The 18,835-nt window shown below is 36.0% G+C and overlaps 1 protein-coding gene across 15 annotated transcripts in view; it reads left to right on the forward strand.

The window, feature by feature from the left end:
• LOC101741882 (supervillin) overlaps positions 1–18,835 on the forward strand; it is a 211,992-nt gene that overhangs the window by 118,752 nt on the left and 74,405 nt on the right. For all 15 annotated transcript variants that reach the window (XM_062671091.1, XM_062671092.1, XM_062671095.1 and 12 more), the window contains one exon: positions 546–655. In XM_062671091.1, the coding sequence (XP_062527075.1) occupies positions 546–655 (110 nt within the window). The remainder of the gene's footprint in view (positions 1–545; positions 656–18,835) is intronic.

Genomic DNA, 18,835 nt, shown 5'->3' on the forward strand with positions numbered 1-18,835 from the left:
AACGTGTAGGTACCACCAGCCTGCCTATTTCTGCTGTGAAGTAGTAATGCGTTTCGGTTTGAAGGGCGGGACATTTACGTTGTATATGTCTATAGGCTCCGATAACCACTTAATGGAAAATACTCCTTGTTAAAGTATGCAAATTTAGATAAAGTAGTGGTCGCCCAGTAGTCGAAATTCGAGTATAACAAGATAATATACTTATATTATCAAAGATAATATATTTATAATTACAGATTTCGCCAAGACTGCTCTAGAGACAAATAATATTTAATCTATTCTCAATTTGACCACAAGCAAAGAGTATATATGCGTGTGTGTGTCAAATTCATGGCAGTTAGTATATTTTTTTACACACTACCGTGTTTTTTTATTGATTTACACGGTTTTTTTATTGATTTAATGTATTTTTTTGCATAATTAATTTAAAATAAAATTCGCGTTCTGCACTCACTCTATAATTCTCTATAAGTGTAGGAAAAAGGGTTACAAAGTTTTTGCTTCACTTATTGATATATAATTGATCTGTATTGTTCTTGTTATAGATGAGCAAGTCAATGTCGGTGCACACCATCGAAGTGCAAGGCTCCGGCAGCGACGGCGAGAGCAGTGGCGGTCGGGAAGTGAGGCACATCAACACCAGAGGACGCCACAGGTCAGTTCTAGGCCACTTTTTTTTTTGACCTTTATGCCAAAATGTATACTGCAAGAGTGGCCAACTTAATTAGAACCTAGATCTACAGCTACTGACGAAACACACTGCGATCTACCAATTACATTTCATGAAATTTAATGAAACAATGTAGTTCAGTGTACAAATAAGTAGTACAAATAGGTATATATACGTATTTTCTTTTATTAAAAATATTAATATAATCCTGAAATCTATATATGTATATATATAAATGAATTGCTGTTCGTTAGTCTCGCTAAAACTCGAGAACGGCTGGACCGATTTGGCTAATTTTGGTCTTGAATTATTTGTGGAAGTCCAGAGAAGGTTTTAAAGGTTTTTGATAAATATGAAAATGCTCGGAATTAAATAAAAATAACAGTTTTGTTTTCCCTTTGATGTGTCCCCCGTCGGACGAATTCCTATTGTTTTGTTTTGTTTATTTTATACAAAAGTTTAGGTCTTTTATTTATCGTTTGAGGCACTACGAAGTCTGCCGGGTCAGCTAGTTATATAATAAAAGAGAACTATTGTGTAGAAGAGAGCATAAATAATGTGACGTAATGGTCATTAACAAATGATACAAGATGAAGATGATGCGCGCAGCAATTGGTGACTACGCTGCGCAGTCTTTTCTATGTAGGTACATATTCATATTTTTTGCCTTGCCACGATCGACTATTAGTTCAGCCACGATCGACCGATCGACCGCCATCTACCGGTTGGCCACCCCTGGTATACTGCATTCGCGTGTGTAATACATTCGGCGCAATGGAATTGGAACACAATAATTAATCACTAAAATTTCAATATTTGGATTAATTGTACGCATTACATTGTATGTTCCGTCTTTAAGATGTTGAAAGAAAAACTATTTCCAAAAAATTTTCATGTTTATGTTAATGTATCGCCAATAGTAAATAAACGAAAATAAAAGTAAAACCATTGACGAAACAAGGCAGATAATAGTAGTTAACTATTTTTATATAGATACAAATTCAATATTCGGGAACATGCAATGTAAAGCGAATACATATTTGAGGCCGTCAGCCCAAAAGTGACCTAACGTACAATTTTTCATATTCGTACTTATATGTATATTGTAATTTATTTAAAACTTAATAAATTTTGATGCAAAACCGGCCTATCCCTAGTTTCATAGATAAGGAATGGCTTTGCAAACATTATTTTAGCGCATATTGTTTTTGCCTAGGAAGCAGTGTAAAAGTAAATTCAGACCTAATTATCTCGATACTTACTACGGTAAGCTTAGGCCACTTTTGTGCTGACTGCCTCATTGAAGGGAAGTTGTGTACGTAGCTTCGAAAAACGAATCGGAAAGTTGATAAAGATATATTGATATAATTCAGGTATTTGACAAAGTAATGAAACATTTGATAAAATAGATTTATTAAAAACCATAACCTAATGACATGACCAATACGCATTGAACAACCTCACTGTTACTCACATACGATACTTGTTAATTCAGGTTTTATGAGATCACACTATATTGGTTGAACGTTAAATGCACTTTCACAAAATTATTCTCAGTCAAACAAAAAATTAAAAATATCGTAAAAGTTTATAAAAATCAAGCAACACGGGAAACGGAGTGCAACAGTGCATCAACTTCACGGACGTTTCCCATAGATCGGAGGAAACAAAAATTTCTCTTTTCGTGTTACGTCACAAATTAAGTAACGTTAGGGTTGTTACAATTTGAATTAAATAATTGGTTACTTGGTTTAGAAGTTTTAAGTTGTAGTGTGAGACCCTATCGATAAAGGTCCGATTCCTTCATACTGAAAGAGGCGTGAGATCGCTTACCCGCCTACGCTAAAAAAATATTGAGCTTATGTATCAATTTACTTACTCGATATCATTCTTTCTTCATTGAAGCTTAAGCATGTATTTGGTAAGTTTATTAGAAAAACTGTAATATGCCAAAGAATTTAAAACTCGATACACTAATTACGTCTCTATATACGAATATACTTAGCACTGTAGGTCATGGAACCTTCACATAACATTTAACGCTTTGAAACAATAATCAAAAATCAACAAAAATATAATTGAATTGTTATTTAAAAAGTTACGTGGTTACGACAGCTCGTGCGAAAGCAAAACGTATTCACGTTTGTGACCAAAAATGGTCATATGCTTGCGCTACTAGTGCCGGTAATGTGATACGGCAATTTGGTTCTTATAGCTAACGTAACACGAATCATTGTTGCTCACTACGCATGCGATTCTATTGTACTGCTACTTGTGAAATTACAAGGAACTGTAACTTGGAATGAAGATTTCAAATAAACCAAGGTTATAAATTCTCAATACACAAAATATGGCACCATCTTGTATATAGCTGAGTATTTTCCGATTTGAAGTGGGGTTTCAAGCGGTGAGGTGGAATTATATTGTACACTATTCTATTGTACATGTTGAGTTTTCCACGGACTCAGGGCTAAGCCGGTCGAGCCAACTGCTAATTTTATTATACAAAAATAAATCAGGTCAAAGCCTCGCCGTGCGATAAGCGATTGCCTTAAGCGATGAACGTCTAAATAAACTCGAAGTAGGATAGAAATGCACCGCCCTTATAGGGACTAGTGTGTACCCAAAACTGTACTAATTAATTTACGATTAGAGTGAGGTTTAACACGTTGAACGCTGCGCACTATAAGGCCAAGCTAAAATTAGGGAATCAGTAATTTTTATCAACTTGAGATTTTCATTCGGAAATTTATAAAATGCGACAATTGGCACGGCAGATAAAAAATAGCGACTTTTATCGTCTAGTTATTAAGATATTTTAAAAGACTAATATTAATAAAAACCTTAACTTTCTATTGGATTTGAAAACAAAGGCGTTCGGTTCGGATAAGGAGCCACGCGGCTCACTTCCATACGCTTTTTGTTTGATTGTTGCAAATCTGTGGCTAATAGGAAGCGTTTACATTTGAAACCTCGTGCGGTTCACCAGCCACGGGGGAACCCTCATGGCCCCAACGGTTCTGTAAAATAAGGCTCACCGGTGAGCACGGTGGTCTCAATGAAAATACTCCATTTTTCATGTGGTTTTCAACGTGTTAACATTCTCCGCCATTTTTGTTGTAGAGATGACTAACTACAGTTATTTCTCGCGAGCACGTGTCTATTGTAATATTGGGCATCCAGCGGCAACGTACTTGACCCACTCGTGAGATTACGTTACGCTCATTAACAACTCGTAAACGTTACATACACTTAAAAGAAAGATTTATTTCGTAATTAGTTAATTACTTTAGGTGTTTTGTTAAGTAAATTTTATTATTATTATTATTATTATGTGAAATCAGTTTGCGGTCTTCGTAAAATAATATATATTATACGTATTTTATAAACATTGTTGTAGGTATTTTTTCGATTGCTTTAGACTGGGTACATACATACGTCTATGATTTCCGGAGCCCCTGTAGATTTCATAACGAAAATGCACACCTTCTGACATGACTTGGAAGTCAATATTGATGTCGCAATAGGAACCTACGTTGCATGATAGAACCTACCCTTTTTAAGCTATAATAGGCCATACCACCAGAACTTAAGGTAGCTGATTGAAGATACTGCTACCATTGACTAACCTTGATGAGTTAAGAAAACGTGTAAACATTAGCTAGAAATGACTGGAGTCGCGTACTCAATCGTATTCTTTAATGAATGTTCATTATCAATATGGTTTTTTTTAGACTTGAATAATTAAAATTCTATAGCGGTTAAATTACTAAATTAATTATTTACGAACAACTAATGTTAGTAATTCTAAAATATCGTTTGCAATTTAGATTCGATTTCAGGGGCCGTGTAAACAATTAGCCGACACTTTGTCTGGGTGTTTTATATCTCTATATGTATGTATCGACGCAACCCTGCTATTTAGTTCACTAAGATGGTCAGAGTTAAGCGTTTTCTTTCTCAATTTTAAAATTGTTCATCATCATCTTAGGGTTTACAGCCCAGGGTGGGCCTTAGCCTGGTCCAGTATGTCTCTCCAGACTGCTCTGTTCAAGGCTTTCTCCTTCCAGTTCCTGACACCGATAACTTTGAGGTCGCGCTCCACGCCATCCAACCATTTTTTTTTTAAATAACTATTATAATAACGCATGTCAATAATTGTTTAAGACGGTATTCAGGAAAATTGATGAACAAACTACCCCACTGTTCTACTACAAATATGAGTTACTTTTGTCTCACAACACATTCCAATTCGATCATCCGGACGGTGTGGAATTTTCTTTTGTTATTGTTGTACACTTGAAATTAAATAAAAGTAATAGTTTGGAAAAGTAAGTTTTAATTACTGTCACCATGGAAGGCAATGGTAATGATGAAGAGAATGGCGTCCGCGACGCTAATGTCTCATCACTTTAAAAACAACATGAAATCAGTCTAACCATCATATATACTTAAACATATATCAGTATGTATATCAGTCTCTGATTCTCTTAATACGGGAAATCGTAATTCGGAGTCGGGAGTCGAGTCATGAACCCGCTAATTATTATATTAATCGTGTACTGGTAATAATCGATGTGTCAATTGCAAAACCATTGAGTGTGTATCGTATTGTGTCATTCGGTGATTATTATAGTAGGAAAATAGTCCCACGCCTCAATAACTAACTTTATCCAATGGAGTTTAAAGATACAAGAGAATTACTATGCAATTTCTTGTGCACAGAGCCATTGTTTTAGCGCGTGTCATGTCTATGATCGTAGTTTATAGATTAGACAAATTCACTAATAGACATGCCTTTCAACCTTATCAATAAAATTAAGTGTGATGCTATGCGATCGACGGGCAACGATACAGTTCAATATTTCATATTATTTAGTTAGAAAAAAGATGTTTAATCTGTTATTTTTTAAATGCGATTATAGAACTTTAGCAGAAGTGTATCTATATGTTATAGATATTATAAAAATAGCGTTTAGTATGTTTTTTTGTGACATATAATGAATAATACCTATACAATACACACACGCACGCACACACACACATATATATATAAATAAATTTGTGTTGTTTGTTTGTTTGCTAGTGCATGACCCACAAACAGGCCAATGGAACGATTTAAATCAATATTATTGCTAATACTTGTTTATGAATTAGTACATTTGATATCGCTGTAGCAAAGCGAATTACCGATATATGTAGATACGGGGTCGGAACTAGGATATTTATCTTACGAGCTATGTTTCAAGGCAACACACAAATATACTATTAACTACAAGAATTACGTAATAGATATAACAATAATTTCGATTTCATGTTTTCAAGCATGCTGTGTGGGGGTTCTGGCGAGATCAGTGACCTCTTAGTGAGACAATAATACTACAAGAAGTAAAAAAAGCTGACAAATACATAATAATATGATTTGTTATTAACAATATTATTATTATGTGATTTTAATGGTGTCAACTCCTTTTATGCTACGCTCTTAATAGCACATAGAAAACTTCATGAATAATTTAGTTTAATTCATTATAAAAATTGATTGTCTTCTAAGATGTTAATCTATTTTTGTATGAATCTGTGGGCCTTGTATTAATAAGTTTGCCTCGTCGGTATTTTCAATCGAATTCATCATCTAGAGTATTAATAACTTTCACGCAATTAAGGTTACTAGAAACAAATAAATTTGGAGAAATTCAGGTCACTACAAAGGGTCCAAAATTGCCTGTCACGAATACAGCATACAAATTTTAATTCAAAGGAAGATTTTCCTGAAGGTACATAGTTTTTTTTTTTTTTATTGCCTTTGTAGGCAGACGAGCATACGGCCCACCTGATGGTGAGTGGTTACCGTCGCCCATGGACTTCAGCAATGCCAGGGGCAGAGCCAAGCCGCTGCCTACCAAATTCTGGTTCAAATTCTGGTTCTGTAATTTACCTACATTAGACTTAATTCCTAAAACAGCAACTTCGTCGAAACCTAAAAGTTGTTGACCGGAGTGTGAATCATCTGTTACAAGTCTTTCCTCGTTGAGACAAATCGGGAAGCTCACCGTCTTTTGTTAGACCTTAATGGTTATTTTTCCAGCAATTGTTTCGGAGAGTACATGAATAACGCGCGTACTTAGTCAAGTAGCTGACTACGCTATCTATTATAATCTGTGTTGTATTGTTGAGTGTGCCAGTATCTTTTTTTATTTTTGTGTTTCGCTTTTTTATTTGGAACGCTCCGCTCAGACGCCATTTAAAGAATTATGAAATTGCCGTTGTAACACTTTGATTGCCACAATTTTTGGCGTGGTCCGTTCTTAGTTTTGGTATTTATTAACGTCGTAAAAGGATTTGTAATTAATGCGTACATTGAATTCGCGTGAATATTTGAATTTCGTGGTCGGTTCGTGTGATGTGGCTTCTTGTCTGTTGTTATTTATGAACGTATTTGTGTATGACTGTTTGATGGATGCGTGATCGAATCAAGTGGTAAAGAAATGCGTGGGAAAGCTAATTGAAAACGGTGGGCGAACGGAAACGATGATGACTCATAATTTGTTTGTTTCGTGTTGTTTCCTTTTTTTTGGGAAATGGTTTAAATAACCGTGGCAAATTGGTTACTTACACAACGGTGTATTGCGATGTGGTTGGCACATCGGTGGTTTTTGTTTTAGCGAAATTACTTGACTTCTGAATTTGATGTAATCTAAATTTTTTTTTATCATGGAGAACAAAAATGCGGTTTTAGCTAATTTCGTGTTCATTCTTCTATGCGTGCTCAAATGCAATTCTTCTCATGGTCCAGCAGATAGGTGTATCTATCAATGAACGGACGATTATTGGAACTATCAGTACAATATGTATGTTTTCAGTTGTTTTAAAGACGTGAAGCAATAATGCCTTTCGGTTTGCAGAGTGGGGCAGCCGTTGTAACTATACTGAGACCTTAGAACTTATATCTGAGGGTGGGTGGCGCATTTACGTTATAGATGTCTATGGGCTCCAGTAACTACTTAAGACCAGGTGGGCTGTAAGCTCGTCCACTCATCTAAGCAAGAAAATAAAAATAAAATAAAAAATCGGTTGTCTGTAAAGTGGGCTTACTGACGATAGTTGAACGTGACAACGTCATAAGAAAATACTGATGGAATGGTTTCATTTTTCAAAAGAAAATTTTAATTTTATTTCTTTGATATTTTGTATGGACAATTGATACCACATTCACTTTTCACTAAACTTCATACTTGACGAAAACATGTAAATGTATTATTGTATAGCAGCTGTCCACGCGGATGCATCGCTCACGCAAGTAGGAGAGAGACAGATGTCGAACGCTGCCGAACGCGGTGACCGATTGTGCCTCTTTGTCGCTCGTTGCGCGCTCTCGCTTGCACTTCAAGCCTTAAATGGAACGCCTCAATGAGTCATGTTTTTTCGTGCGTGCAGCCGGCTCCATCGAATTATAAGACGTTGTCACGTCAAAAAGTCTTAAGAAAGTATGAATATCATGAAATCTATCTTGAAATAGAGGCCTGAAGTGTTTTGCATACATAATGACATACCGCCATTTTAGGACGCAGTTCTGCTAAAACTTAAAATCTCGCTTTCAATGTCACTAGTCACCTGTTCTCAATAATGTATCAACCCTATTTACCAAAAGCAGACACCACATCAATATCATTTCACACAGCACCCACCTACATACCGTCTCCCATGCAATTATAAATTACGCAATAAATCACAACACAATGCACGCTATTCATGTATCTAACAGCGCGCACGAGTGCCCCACAAACAAGGCTTTTGTGTCAGCCACCGTAATTAAACCGATTCAGATCTCGCAACTACCGAACTTTTGAAGTGCTGTAATCTTTACTGGTGGTAGGACGTGCTGTGAGTCCGCACGGGCAGGTACCACCGCCTTGCCTATTTCTGCCGTGAAGCAGTAATGCGTTTCGGTTTGAAGGGTGGGGCGGCCGTTGTAACTATACTGAGACCTTAGAACATATCTCAAGGTGGGTGGCGGCATTTACGTTTTAGATGTCTATGGGTTCCGGTAACCATTTAACAGCAGGTGGGCTGTGAGCTCGTCCACCCATTTATGCAATAAAAAAAACCCGGGTTTACTATATCTAATGCGGGATCTATAAAAGTTTCAAAGCAAATATAGATAGTGTGAGGAGTAGACAGTTCGCCCATGTGGGTTTCTAACATGCCCTGCCTGCAGTACACTGTAACATGTAATATTAACTCTTCATTATTCTTATCACAGGACTTAATCGTAAGTCGTAATTGACAAAACCTTTAACGGTCAGAGTTACAAATCATAGGTTATTTGATTTTCGGCGGCGGGATTTGTGGCGGCATGTACGTTGTAAATGTCTATGGGCTCCCGTAACCATTTAATACCAGGTGGGGTGTGACCCCGTTTAACCACATGAGCATTAAAACAAATATCTAACTGTAGTTAAATCGTTTGAGCCATATAAACACTGAGGCTAGAATTTCTGATAAGATCTGTGAGGATGTTTATCGGGAAGGCTAGCTGTCCGCCCGCAGCTTAGCTCGCGTGCATTGCAATTTATAAAGCACGAGCGGGGAGACCCACGCTCAAGTAAGATGAAGAGTAGCTGTTAACGTTTCTGACGATTCATACTAGTTTTGATTTCGTCAATATCGGTTCATTTGTTTTCAGTGTTTTGGTCGTGTAGACCTAACAGACATAATTACCTTCGTATTTAAAATATATTTGCGGGGATTAGGTACGGTTATTCGACGTCACGTATCTTATATAGGGAGACAGTCAATCTATGCCCTTAATTATTTTTATTTTTTTATTTTATTTATTGGGTACCAACATGTTATACATCAGCACAGAACATTACAGGTATCATATACTATGATTTCACACTAAATGCTAACACAATTACAGGTACCGACTGCATGCATATTATTGAAATAAATAATATTAATAATAATAATATTATAGAAATTATTCATAGCTATAAACTCTCTCGTCATTACTTTTGAAAAACAGTGGCTGAAAATTTACGACTGACTGGTTGATAGCGATAAATGATAAAATAAGTTTAATTACTAGTTAAAATCGATATAATTGACACTTTGATTTACATATCTCGTGGAAAATAATTTTCAGAAAGATCATCATCAATAAATCAATTGGCGCTTTCAATTAATCGATATATTTCGGTCGTTTGTTGAAAATATAATTGATGTAGGCTATATAGTAGAATCTCGATTAATTACCCCAACAGATCCGCGTTCTGTCGCTGATTTACGATGTTGTTGCCATACACCATTAACGGGCCAGTGTGTGACTGATTCTTCTGAACACACTTGTTCGATTATTTCTTAATTTGTAATTTAACTCGTATTCAAAATGAACGTTGGCGTCAATAGAACAATAGTGTGCAGGAATATTTACAGCCACTCAAGTAGGTACCACCAACATGCTCATTTCTGCTAAGTAAATTTATTTTTTGTCCTTACATACATGAGAAAGAACTAGGTAAACTTGCAAAATATCTAACTATGTGACCTCAGAATAATACTACCCAAATACAAGTTAATCATTTCGTTTTTTAATATAATGTACTGTTTTGCGCTAGGTTTTGGGATAAATAAAACTTCCACTGAAGTTGTTATAGTCGATATGACATCTCTAGAATTATCGAGAACATTCTCGGTAAGGCCAGACGTTTCCGCTATTTGATAATAGATGGCGTTGCACTTTTCGAGCGTTCTCGATTTTACTAGTTCTTTTGATATTCGTTACTGCTATTCGAAGATAGTTGGCTTAGCGGAGTAACAGTACCATTCAGACTACCGGTGGTTCCATTGCCTTTTTATTGCGCTGTCTCAGGCCTTTAATGTATCAAAATCTGCAACACCCATATAAAAAGTTGACAATCATCGTGTTTCCGCTACCTACGCCAATGTTGGGAGATATTTTAGTAACCAAGTACTTTACGTTTAATATCTCAAATGTCATTTTCCAATTTACCGCTCGGGCTATTCCCTTCTCGACTTGCCTCCTCACTTTGTTATGTTGTCTTTATGAGTGACATTGACCAATTAGCAAAGAGAAAATGTCTATCATTTTCTAAATTACGCTACTCCCTTTTGTATGTACAATTGAGGTATTAATTGAATTTAACTTATGTCTAGTCCCTTAAATCAAAATAGAAGATGTATGTACAGTTTTGGTACCGCTAGTTCGGGTTTATTTATAATACGTCCTCCTACAACCGCTAAAAGCCGGTTGGCGAATACTATATCCCTGGTATAGTACACTGAGAATGCTGGTGGCTGTTCTTAGGGGAATACTTTATCCTTAACAGCATCTGAATGCCGTTCACGATTTTTAATCATGTACTATCCATTCTTCTTTTATCTAATCCAAAAAACGGTAATATCAAGATATCGAAACACCGATTAAGGGAATGTTTTCGTGCGTACTCTCAAGAATCATTATTGTATCATAGAAACGGTCAGAACTATTTTGTTGGAGCTTGCAGTTTAAGAGCTTGTTATTATAATTAAAACTGGTAGATATATATAATCAGGCTACGTCTGCAAGAACAACTATAAAAACAATAAAAGCAATTTTTTTACCACCAATTATCCGAAATAAACAACCATTTCGATGTTTAAATTGTTTTTAATTTTTTCAAGCACTATGCAAATGAATCCTATCAAAAAAAACTTACTCAAGAAGTAAAAGTATACTCGTCCATATAAACGCGAAGACAAACCGTTAAGTATTTTACAATTTTCTCTGCTTTTTGTCAAACCATTTTCTTTTTTTTTTGTTTAGTAGATACTGACTGAAATTCAATTTTTTTTTTTTGGCAAATTTCCGCTTTTCCCTCTCAAAATGTCAGCCACATTAAAATATTGAATATAATACATAAAATGAATATAAATTTCTAGGTGTCATTGACGTAGCCTAGTAAATTGTGGAATTGAATGATGATCAATGCTGGCGGTTGCTGGTTGTCAATTTATAAATAATCATTCATTTAAATTGCGTTGAATTAGCAATTACAGGCGATCGTGTAAAGTAACATATATCTACGGTGCCAGGGTCATAGTCAAGCCACTTCCCGCAACTCAACTTATCTATTTGAATTGCAATTAAATCACAATATACTACATAATATATATTATCGGAAAAACGTTGTTACAGATTATTTGCTTTCAGGTTCGAATACATAATTTTTTTTAAATGTTTATCTTTATATATATTTTCCTTCTGTGCGTGTGTTTGTCACTGAACTCCTCCTAAACGGCTGGACCGATTTGAACGATTTCTTTGTATGGTATTTATTTTTGGGTGGCGTCCTGGATGGTTTCGATTCACAAATCAGCCCGACAGATGGCGCTGTAGTCCGTATTTAGATCTTTCCTAGACATAATTTATATGGCAAAACAACGTTTGCCGGGCCAGCTAGTTATTAAAATATAATTAAACTTTTTTTGTTTGTTTGTTTTTTATGGACATGTGTGACGAAGCCCGCCTGTTGTTAGGTGATTATCGGATTTCGTAACCGTTAGACAACTATAGGGACCTAATACTAAATTGAATTTGTAAGTATACATAGTGGAATGTCATTATTTGTTATACAGATTGTAAGTATTTCTAACAGGGCTACAAGCCACACTCAAACACGATAGGTATCTGAAAACGGTCTATGGAGACTATTTATGATTTATATGATATTAAATTTTATGATTGGTGTTCATAGATTTGAAAATTGTACAGTCTGCAAGAACTCAGTTGGGTTGCTTTCGTAAAAAATGTTCTCTTGCCAAGTTTTTTTTTTTTTTTATTACTTAGTTGGGTGGACGAGCTCATAGCCCACCTGGTGTTAAATGGTAACTGGAGCCCAGAGACATCTACAGCGCAAATGCGCCACCCACCTTGAGATATAAGTTCTAAGGTCTCAAGTATAGTTACAACGGCTGCCCCGCCCTTCAAACCGAAACGCATTACTGCTTCACGGCAGAAATAGGTAGGGTGGTGGTACCTACCCGTGCGGACTCACAAGAGGTCCTACCATCAGTAAGTTCGATTAATTTCATATATGAATCGAAATATTTATATTATTATATACCTATATATAACTTACCTAATATAAATGTACTCTAGCTTGATAGGTGACGCGTATGCCGTTTTGATATTTATAGGAAAACTTAGTTCAGTTTAAATAAAGATGTCAACAACGTATTAAATGTTCTAACTAAAGTATCACACTATAAATGGCATTGTTCCTTTTATCGATTATGGTCGTATCGGAAGTACATTATTTATTTCTGCATAAGACACGCGCACGTATATGGCAATGACCCTAGATTCTAATTATGTTAATTGAGTATAAAGACTTCTTGCTTTTATATTCACCGATGTTTCCAATGAAATTTATAATTGAATCAAATCGTATAACATTAATTCTCAATGACAGTGTATCATCAATCAGACTGGAGTTTGTTAGTTTGGTATTTCTATTCCCAATTTTTAACGCTATTTTTAAATATAATAGATTTATACAAATTATATATCAAGTTTATTTAAATTATAATATCATTCATTTTCTTGTGAGAACGTTGACCTTTTCTTAAACATTATCAGAATCTTTTATCTATAAAAATGAATCTGCGTAATGTATACGTATAACTTCGTACGCGTATAACTTCAGAACGCCGCCAAGAAATTGGATAATTCTTTTTTTTATGTTTGTTATTGTCGGGAGAAGGTGCTTATGCAAAAAAAAAAATTAAGAAAATTGCGCGGAAAATTTGAAAATTTAAGAAAACTTAACTATCATACTAAAATTTGTAATGTAACCTTATGGCGTTTGACATATAATTGATTAAATGCGTGTTGAAAACTACGAATAAATACTTATTATTTATTCGTATGTTGAAAATATCAGATTTGTATAAAAGGAAAATTCAATAAAATCAATAAATAATACATTTTAGTTTCCGAAGCGAAGCGAGGGCGGGTCACTAGTTTCAAATACATATCGTTGTTTATTGTATGTATTATAAATAATGTAGATGTCATTATAAAAACAAAAGAATCTAGTTCGTTGTAACAATTAAAAGGCATAAACAAAACGTACATAATTGGCCTAATTGCAGATAACACGAATAATAACATTGATAACCTCAAAGGTGAAGCAACTGCCGTGACTCATGTACGTTAATTTGTACACTGTTATCTCATAACGCGGTACACTTTAGAGATTTATTGACTCGCAAACGATCAGCATCCGGCGGTTAGTGGTAAACGTAAATAAAGGTAAATGGTAATAGGGTATTTGCCAAAAAAATCGGTTATTTTAATGATTCATTACCCCAACAACTCGAGACAAAGGATGTAAGGTTATCTATTTCCAAAGCCTGATCCACACGATCCACTGTTACTGTTGTCGCACGCTACCAGCAACCGTCACAGTACAGGTGGTCATACTCGTTGAACTCGTCGTGACCCAAGTCCATAACATCAGACCGCTGAGTTACTCGCTGGATTGTCTCAGCGGGTCACGATTTCGATCCGGTAGCAGACGGACTCGCGAAGCGGCTGTTGCGGTCGGGTACTTTTTAGCAAATTCCACCCTTTCAAGTGCTAAGCCCGTACTCATTCAACCGTCCTCTCTAAAAAAATCCATACAGAAAAATGGCGTATGAGAAAAGGAAAAAAAAACAGTTGCCAAGTTAAAATACGCGAAAGGTTGACTTGTCGGATCATTACCTCACGCGATGTGGTTGTGAGAGGGTTTGTATTGAACCCGCTAACTAAATAATCACACCATCGCTTTTCACTCAAGCGTACTATCGTCGAGAGCTTAAGGTTAATTTTATTGTAAAATAAATGGTATTAATTAGACCGATTTTTATCTGCTGACACTTTAATTTTGATATCTACAATTAATGCAATTAATCATTTTTTTTAAAGTAGCTTAGTTTTGAAGTAAATTATTAAAGTTACGTCCCCACTATTTCTTTAATCATAAATTTTCTATTTAATCAATAGGAAATTGTCTGAGTTATGAAACTAATAATTTAGTTATTTTCTTTGTTTCACACAAAACAAATCATAAAGTCGGTTTGCTTCTACCAATAACATGTAGCGGACGATTTGCGTAATTTCCTGTAATAAAGTGTATAACAAGTAAATTGTAAATAACTTTTCTTGTTTCATCTAATCAACTAGAGATCAAAACGTATCGTCGTTTTGCAATGATATGATTCTTTTTTCATTGTAATTTCATTAACATTAGTTTATCATTTTCGCCAAAAAGAAGAACAAATAAGATATATCTAAAAACTAAATAATTGTACCGGCAGCCTGAGTGTCAAAATAAATATTGAGATCCTAGCCAACGATGAATGTCTAGACTGAGTCTAGACTACCTTTATCCGTACATTGCCATTGGAAGTTTGGAACAAAGGGATGAAGTGAACACGCTTCGGTCCTCCGTTAACGTAAATTAATTCTCTACTAGTCTAGACATATAATATAAAAGTTCCAAAGTATCTTTGGTGATATAACTTTTAGCGTTTGCTTAAATTTTTAGTTTAACTTTCTATGTTAAGCGTAGGTTGGACCGTGGTTTTTGGTCGTTAGAAATTTAACGTGTTTCCATTTCAACAGATATGTGTGAATCGGCTTTACGCCGGCTCACGTGGTGCACTGGTTTTCATACTTCATACGCAATCTGTTATGAGTTACGTTTTGTATCTAGGTTAATGTATCTGATAGTGGTCTCGCTTGAAGCCCGACCGACTGCCAGTTAATGCGTTTTCGTTCTCAATTTAGAATTTTATTGATTCATGTGTGTTCACAGTTGCGCTATACTCGCGCGCGCCCGATGTTAGATTCCGTACATTGCTTCGTTACAGCTTATGCTGATTCCAACACCCCTGTCTTTGTTTGCATTCCGTGGGAATTTACAATGCAACTCTGCCTTTGTAAAAATTTTACGCGGCATTGTAAATGTACCGTTTCAAGTCTCACCGCATAACTAATGGGGACGATGAGCTTCGGTCCCAGATTTATAGAACGTCAATACAAAAGTTGATCGCGCCGTCTGAGCTGCCGGGCCCACACACCCATTTCCCACGTTTCTCGTGTTATAAGTCACGACACGGTTTTACGTCACACTAATGATCACGGCTGAACGTTATGGAGTTTCTGTTTATCGCGGCACTAAGGTCCGATTAAATGATACGAAGAGAAAGTGCTTCAAGAAAAACCTCCTAAACATTTTAACTACGCGATAAGTAGGCCAAGTGACTTTATATGTGATGTTAAATGTCGAAGGGTCTTGGTATTTAAGACTACACAGCGATGTTCTGCAAGCGCACGTGTTTAACGGAGTTGAAACTAAGCTCAAAGGTCAGTCGGTGAATAGAGGTTGGCAGATGCTGCGTACACAATAAAAGTATTGTGTGATAATAATACTAGCGACATGTTTACGGGCTCGACGACTGTTGCATGTTTCTCAGGTCAATCTATACAGAGGAATCGTTCCCCATTCTCAAAGTTCCATATCTTCCTTTGTAGCTATTTCGATTTAGAACGCGGCGACCGCCTACTGCAATTTTGTACCCTTTGTGTTGCAAAAGGCTCTGCAGGTATTGAATATATTACGCTAGCTAGCTATCCTATGGATTCGATAAGCTTTGTGTGTGAATCTTCATTGCGCATTCACGTCTACGAATAAATCGCTAGTATTTTTTATTGACTCTGAATATTTTTTTATAGAGGCATTGTGATATAATCGTTCTACATGAGTCATGCGTGATGTTCAAACAAAAGTATCAAGTATGAAGTACAACATTTTTATTTCAATATAATTTTAAAAGAAACCTTAAATACGTTTCAACTACTTATTTAGTAAGTAGTGATAGCCGTTAAAAGTGAAACTACAATGATTGTGAGTCACTTCACGGAAATCCAAACAGTTTGTGTTTTACTTCGTATTGTTCCATGATTACATGCAACTGACCCTAATAAATTTTTTATGTTTAGCCACATAATATTTTAGTTGTAATGTACTGTGCATTTATCTTCAAACCACTCTCGTCAAATTACTCGCATCTTTGACCGGTATGCCATTATTGAAACGTTCGATTCGAATTTAAAAAAACAAACACTCTCAGAACAAGATAATTTTAAAGGCGTGTCGTTCGTTTGTTTACATATCTCCGTAGTACGACTATATTTTGTTGGTAACGGATTGTTAAGAAGCCGCCGGCACCTCCACTATTATAGCCGATGGCTCTCGCATTCTCGCGGCAAGCCCGTCAGTCGCGCGCGGCATTTCTGCCCGCTCGCTCGTATTGTGTATGCGTTTATTATACGAAACAGCTGATCGTAATCTTTCGAATTATAAAATAAAATTAATAAATTCAACGTATATCAAAAGGCAAGCTCACTGAAGCGAGCCAAAATAAAAATCAAAATAGAAGTGTGAATTCGATGTTGTTGCACCAAACAGCTATCCAGATCGATATCCCGAGAACGGTGCGGCTTCCCGGCGATACGGTCGAACCACCCCGTGCGATACTTGCTGCTGCAATACATAAACAAAAACACTTCTTCTTATATTTAGTGAATTAAAAAATAATAAGACTGTGCGATTAATGCGTGTGTGCGTGACAAATGGATTTCATTAAACGAATTTAAGATAAGGTTCTTTACTGCATCTTTAACGCTATTGTTTAACGTGAGTATGTTGTTTGTTTACTTCATCGTCTTCGTATATACAGCCATTGTTCGCTAAGCATTTGACATGAACTAAATATTCATAAGTTATGAATTCCTTATCAGTTTCTCGGTATTGAGGATAAAACAATTCTGTTCATTACGCCTTAATTACCTTTTGTGGTCAAGTCATGGCTGCGTCGCGCTTATTAGCTTTAATAACTAGTAAATCGATTTATTGTATATTGCGTTATATTTGATATCAACTGTAATGATTTGAACAAACTATCAATCATTATCGCACGTGCTCCGCATATTAAGTTACAAAGCTTGTATATTAGCACACTATCGATATTGTATTGCGAAAATCAATTTCGAAATCTCTGGATTCTGTCGAGATTTGTTTTTGGATTTTGTGTCATCACACCCCCTAGTCGAATACGTCGCGTCGCGCCATCTTCGGGGTCGTCTGTGAACTTGAGGGGTGCGTTACCCTTTGTGAAACAACACCGGGTCATCAAACCCTATAGCCGTCGAATTTCCAATTTGATAAAAAAGACTGAAGTGTTGAAGTCCTAATCGCATTGGATTGTAGGTTATCCTTCGAACCAAATAGCCTGATTGGTTTATAGTAGAAATTAGCAGGTCGTTGATGTCAAAATGTACGGGATCTTACCTTATTTCATCACGAAATGCCTTATCCTGCACTTGCGATCTAGAAAACGACTCGACTGTTCACGTGCTCATTTCTTATCGTTTCATCGTCTTTCCTACTAACGATATAAGCAAGTGAGTAATTGGCAGTGACTTAACTTTGCATGTTTCTTCATATTTAATTTATTGCGAGACTTATACAAATTACAAAATCAACGTCCTTAGTTAGTGATTTGTTACATTAGAACGTATTTTCTAGGCTTTTTCCTTTAATTGCTTTAGAAGGGCTCCTAACTCAAGGCTTGCTCTTTTCCTCGTTGAATTCGGTTTATCGCGGTAATGGAGTAGAAGAAATTTGGAAAAATGATTTCATAAAGCCTTACGGATGTCGGTAGTGTGGAGCCAGATACAAACTTTATATGCCACATCAACCCCGCATTTGTTTTAATCCATGGCGATTATGACCATCCGAGATCTCTTTCGTTCGTTCACCATACGTAAAACGGTTACCCCTTAGTATCACAACACGAAAAGAACCACTCACCTTGAAACACGAGGTCAATGTCTCAGTTGTCTTGTAACAGCAGCCATCTACCATTCAATCCAGAACCCACTGTATATTTCTCTACAGAATTTGGCAAGATACAGGTAGGTGCTACGTATTCATCCATTTGATTTCACAGCACGTCAAACTGCATAATTATAAACAATATTCGGAGATGTACAGATTCCATGTAGTACTTTCCAAATCAATGCATATTACGTGACATGTAAGTACCGCA

Source organism: Bombyx mori, chromosome 11, assembly GCF_030269925.1.
Source record: "Bombyx mori chromosome 11, ASM3026992v2".
NCBI lineage: Eukaryota > Metazoa > Arthropoda > Insecta > Lepidoptera > Bombycidae > Bombyx > Bombyx mori.